The following is a 6,186-nucleotide window of genomic DNA, read 5'->3' on the forward strand; positions in this document are numbered from 1 at the left end:
ATAGTAGTGAATAAGTACATACTTGGCATTAGAATTAGATTAAGAAATCAAAATCTTTGATAATGGAAAATACTTCCAGTTTAAAGCTTTTGCATTCTTCTATACAGAGTTGTCATTTACTACTCTGGCATATCTGTAATGCGATTGTGTCAAGATTTTTGACATAAGGTGAAAAATTGTGATATTTCAAGGATTACAAATTAATGTATTTCAAGCCAATAGCAGAGGAAAATGTATCAAATGTATGAACCAATGGTAGAGAATGATTCAGAAGCTTTTGTAGTTTTTATAGCAAAATGCAATTTCAGTGAATATAATTAAATCCTTTCAAATTTCTATGGTTATATGAAGACCCCCCCCTCCCCCCTTTTCCCTTATGGTAAACGTTTGAGATTTTCATTTGTTAAATTTTATACATGTGTATTGTAATATATAAAATACACCAGTATTGTGCATTGTTTTCAGGGTTTGAAGAAGCAAGTTTTGAGAGAGCTGTACATGCATCTAGGATCTGGGAACCCAAACTTCTACTTAGACCTCAAGAATTAAGTAAGATATAAAAAAAAATCAGGAACTCTCAGATTTGAATTCCAGCTTTATTGTTTCCACGAATTTCTCATTATTCTGAATTGTGTCAAGATTTTTGTAGACTGATATATTATTCAGAGCTTATTCTTATTATTTAAAGAATTTCATGAGAATGTTGAACACAAACTACATTAGCTGCAGATATACATATTGACTACAGCATGTGTCTAGAATAGTGAGTGAAGGGTACTGTAAATCACTTTTTATTCGCGAGAACTTTATTATCGCGTAATTATGTGAGACGGTATGATCGCGAAAATTTCATTTTCACGTATAATAGAATTCCTTAAGATTATGTAGGACAATGACAACAATTCGTGAAAATGTTGTCTCACTAATAAAGAACCAATGACTATCTCGCAAAAATAAGGTGTCGCGAAAATTAAGTGATCTACAGTAGTTGATTGACCAATGCTAGAAAGTGGAGAAATTCTCCCCAAAAGTGCACAAAAAATGTTGTGCTGTAAATTGCACCTATTTTGCATTACGGGATCTGTAGCGTTATGGTCAAAGACAAATATATAAAACCATAAAGCTACAGATCTGCAGCTTAAACTTCATGAACTATGGCTGTCAACTAACTTTATTCATAATAAATTTATTTCCACATAATTACCAGTATGCAAGATAGTATGCTTTCAAAAACTTGAATCCCTTTTTACAGATTATGTACAACAAAAACCTTAACTCTTTAAGAATACAAATGCTTGTCTTACAAACAAATTAATACCTACTTTGCAAAGATAAGGTGCCATAAAAATTCAATTACAGAGCTGCCAACTCTTACGATTTTGACGTAAGGCGTACGAAATCAGCGTCTAAAATACACCTTACGATTTCCCTCTATATTCTTCTGATTTCGCTTTTTCTCATTCAAAGTTAATAATATCGGAATTTTCATAGCTGGCAGTTTATAGTTTCTACTATTAAAAATATATTCATAATCCTTACAACGCTTGCTTGTATCATCCTTTCAGTTTTAGAAGGCCAATCACATTCATGTCAATGTTTTAAAGTAAACATCATGGAAACATGTCCATTTACAAAAAAATCTTCAGCAGCAGGGGGCCTAGGCAGTCCCTCGACCCCGCCTTACTATTTGTCATCTCGGAATGTTGGCAGCTCTACAATTATCTACAGTATTCAAAATAAAAAGTTGTGTTTTTTTTTTAATCAGGACACACACAGATTCGAGGATTTCACATCCGGCGTGACACGGGGACAGACACAGGGAGACAGGACCTGAGTGATGTAAGACTGATGTGATGTTATCCTTAACAGTGATTGGATGTAATGATTGTCAATCTTCAATATGATTGGCTGATTAGCTGTTCCTGATCACTGATTGGCTACTGTACTGTTTGTTGCTGAGCTTTGATTGGGATTGATGTGCAATCCCCTGTCACTGATTGGCTATTGTAATGTTTGTTACTGAACATTGATTAGGGTTGATGTACAATCCGTTGTCACTGGTTGGATATTGTAATTTATGTTACTGAACATTGATTGGTTGATTTGCTGATTGTCCCTCATCATATAGATCACTATGTGTGGTTGAAATTACAATGTCTAATCTTTTTTTTTCAGATCAAAAAGATCTTGACAAATTTTGAATCAAGGCTACAAGCAACCTTGAAGGTAACTCAAAATAAAAAAAAAAAGTACATGTTAAGAGCCATTCTCTATAATGATTTGAAATTTTATATAGGAGCTGTGGCACGCATAGTCTCAGAATTTCTCTAAACTCCCTATGATGAAAGTCATTGATACCCTAAACTGAAATTAGGCAAAAATTGGTTGCTATGTTTTATAGTTACCATGGCAACATGTCTTAAAGTTCGAAAAATGGCATTTTTAACATGTTTAGAGCCCCATAGTTAACATTTGCGGTAAAGCAAACAATTGGCAATGACTGTTTCCAAAAGTTGAAGGTCAGATGTCTCAAATGCATGATAAACATGTTTGGTAAATCAACTATTACATACGTTACTATGGTAACAAAGTATCCAAAAGTAAAAAAAGATATTCATTGAATTTCATAGTCATACACGTAAAAATAAAAAGCAATTATAGGATGAAATGTGATCAAATAATAGAAAAAAGAGCGTTGAAACATATACCAAGAACAAAATATGATATTTCATTTTGGTTGGCAATGGTTGCCAAGGTTTTTATACCACAGAGAGACTTCAAAGTAACACTGTATTTTTAAATCTGATCCTATCTTTTAAAAAAGCACATTTCCTCATCACTAATGATCAATTTTTAAAGATCTTAATGTGCTCCTAGTTTTCCCATTTGTAAAAATTCAGATTAGATTCTTTAAATAGAGCGTTGCTATGGAAATAAGCAGAAAAAATATGCTTAAAAACCTGAAAAATATTTTCTTTCCTTCAATACGTACCCTTAAATGTAGATTCCCAAATCTTTTATGATTGATATTTATTAACAGCTAACCTGACTTTTAATTTTGACTATCATCCAATCTCTAAGTGGATGCAAGAAGTTGATACACAGGGTTTAATATTGATATAAAGGTCACAAAATCGAACATTTTCCCTTCTTGGTTACCATAGCAACAGTGTTGTTTTCTAAATCAAATTTTATCAATATATAATATTCAACTTCAGTTCTAACAGATAAGTACTATTCAAGCTGAGTCCTTTAATTTGTTTCTTGAGTATATGGCAATTTAATTCTTATTGCAGCGAAAAATAATTCACTTTTAAGCACTGGTACTTTGTTTCCATAGTAACACTGCAAAGTAGCAATTATACCCAATTTTTCTTATGGTTTTGGTGTTTCAAGGTCCTAAGAATGCATATTTGCCAGTCTTGAATTTTCATGTTTGTCCTCAAGACAGAAGCATTAACCCAATCTTAGTTACTGGTATTGCATGGTTACACTGTGTTACCATGGCAACCAAAAAAAGTTATTTATAAAATAATATTGCTTATACTTATATACTTAAGGTAAAACATTTTTATTGTTTTTCTTAAGTCGTTGATTGAGTTTGAGCATGTAACACCTACCATTAGTGAATACGGAGTTTTTTTCAGCATATTTCAGCATTTTAAATGTATTCCAAATGTACCCTTGGTTACCACTTACTTAGAGATATATTCTAAACAGTTTCTTTACAGTATTAGTGACATCAAGGTGTCATGTTTCTGTGAGAATGGTTTGTTTGCTTTTTCTAGTTTTTATTAAGCCACAGTAAAGATTTAAAGTGGCTGAAAATCTCGATTTTTCAAACTTTTCCGGCTGTTGCCATAGCAACCGAGACAATTAGCAACGAAATTTTGTTTGATATTTGTTTCTGGTGTCAAGTACTAAGCATGGGTGAAGTTTCATCAAAATCGGCGACCATGCGTGGCAACAAAGTTTAAGTGGTTACAGAGAATGACTATTAAATCTTGGTGTATATATGTACATTATTTGAAATGGAAAGAAAGGTAAACATTAAAGCTTTGAAATTAAGATGAAGAAGCAGAGTTGAGGTTGAAATCAAATATAAATACAGTGTTCAAGTTGATATCTCCTGTGAAATTTATTGAAATAAATAAAAAAAAAAGAGCCATAAATGTTTACTTTTAATGGTATCGAACTCTAGAGCTCAAATATCATCTACCTGGCATCCAATTGAAATCTCTACAAAAATTTACGCGAAAATGTAAGAAACCCTTCACTATAGTTAATGTTTTATTTCTAACAGGACTTTGCAAGCTCTAAGACTAACACGAATGCCGACCTGTTGAAGTCCCAACAGATGCGGGGTCTGGAGGAGAAGTACCTGACCCTGATAGAGCAGATCAAGGAGGAGAAGAAGAAGAAATCCATGTCTCAGGTCCTCAACACGTTCACCAGCTATCTACTGAGGCTGCTGCTCCTCGGCTTTGTCATCACATTCCTCTACCGGTCTAGTGAGTTTAATCATCTTAATCATCATCTACAATGTCATCACTAGGGCTGTGTATTGAGCAAAAAATATTGATATGTTACGATACAATATTTTTTAAAGCGATGTGCGATATATTGGATTCTATAACAAGTCCATCAAAAAAAGCTTATTAATCATTGAATGCATGGATTTCATAAAAGAATTAGTGTTTTATCACCCATTTCAAATTTCCTATCCCATTGTCAGTAAATAAAACACTTCCAATCAAAACTATGAATGACTGCAAAATCAACATGTTAAAATAAAATTGCTATGCAATTTATAATAACTATAAAAACTGTTATTTCTTTAATAAATCTATAATTATTGATCAGTTTTAATTCAAAAAAGTGAAATATAATCTTTGCTGATTAAAATTCCCATCTTCTTAGCAGAATTAGAAGAAAAACTGCTTGTCCGATACGTATTGGAAGTAATTTTTCGATGCGATATTTTTCTTGAATATCGATACATATCGATATATTGATACAGCCCTAGTCATCACATTGCTCTTCCGGTCAAGTGATTGTGATCTAATCATCTACATTGTCATCTAAATCATTATTACATTCCTCAACTGCTCTAGTGAGTGTATTCATCTAAAGAGTCATCTACATTGTCATCAATCATCACATTCCTCTACTGCTATTGTAAGAGTTATCATCTTATCATCACATTCTTCTGTGTAATCATCTAAATCATCACATTCCTTTAATGAACTAGTAAGTGCAATCATCTTAATTGTCATATACATTGTCATCATATTCTACTTCTTTGGCAAGTTATCATTTAAATAATCATCTTACTTGTCATCACATTCCTCTACTGCTCCAATGAGTGTAATAATTTAAATCATTATCTATTATTGATGACAATAGACTAACTAATGTAGATGACTTAATTTTTGCATCACCTTACCCGCGAGAAAGTCGTAAACTATTAGCGTGACAAAATTTTCACTAATTGTGGTTATTGCTTTTTATAAACTTAAAGAATACTAATAAGCATGAAAATGAATTTATGCTAACACACTGTCCAGGGTTATTACCCCAAAATTAAGTTCTCGTGAAGAAAAAGAGATAAACAGTCCTCACAAGCCATAATGGTAAGTTATGCATGATGATTAAATTTTTCCTTTTGTTTGTAGCAAAGTTGTTGAACAACACCAAGACATTCACCATTGTAGACAAGGAAAGCATCAAAGAAAAATTTGAGGATGTGCAGGGAGTAAGTAGTTAAGATGTCAATACTTCAAGGTCTGCCTTCTTAGATATATAATTAATTGATAAATGACTAATAAAAAATATTAAATCCAAGAGGAAATAACTCGATATGCAAAAATATTTCTAAATTTTCGTAAATTCTGCATGAATTATCATAAAATCTGCATATATTATCATATTCATAAATTACCAAATATTGTACAGATGGATGAAGCCAAAGAAGACATGATGGATGTGGTTAAATTCCTGCAAAATCCCAGAAGTTTTACAGAAGTCGGTGCCAAGATACCAAAAGGTAAACATTTGTTTGATGCACAAAACTTTATTTGATGGAAAAAATGAAGGTAATGAACAGTTATCAATCTCAAATAAACAATGTTTGATCCACAAATCCTTGAGTTCAAAAAGGTAAAGGTAACAAGCATGATCAATTTC

The 6,186-nt window shown here is 32.3% G+C and overlaps 1 protein-coding gene across 1 annotated transcript in view; it reads left to right on the forward strand.

The window, feature by feature from the left end:
• Window positions 1-6,046, forward strand: part of LOC134270555 (ATP-dependent zinc metalloprotease YME1L-like) — a gene marked incomplete at its 3' end in the record, with an annotated part of 10,158 nt that extends 4,112 nt beyond the window's left edge. Inside the window, exons 4-9 of the mRNA XM_062752823.1 lie at window positions 466-549; window positions 1,766-1,839; window positions 2,176-2,226; window positions 4,304-4,511; window positions 5,676-5,755; window positions 5,956-6,046. Of these exons, the coding sequence (XP_062608807.1) occupies window positions 466-549; window positions 1,766-1,839; window positions 2,176-2,226; window positions 4,304-4,511; window positions 5,676-5,755; window positions 5,956-6,046 (588 nt within the window). The remainder of the gene's footprint in view (window positions 1-465; window positions 550-1,765; window positions 1,840-2,175; window positions 2,227-4,303; window positions 4,512-5,675; window positions 5,756-5,955) is intronic.
• Between the last annotated feature and the right edge of the window lie 140 nt (window positions 6,047-6,186).

Source organism: Saccostrea cucullata, unplaced genomic scaffold (genome assembly GCF_032062105.1).
Source record: "Saccostrea cucullata isolate Sc308-1 unplaced genomic scaffold, CSIRO_AGI_Scuc_v1 ctg15688, whole genome shotgun sequence".
Taxonomy (NCBI): domain Eukaryota; kingdom Metazoa; phylum Mollusca; class Bivalvia; order Ostreida; family Ostreidae; genus Saccostrea; species Saccostrea cuccullata.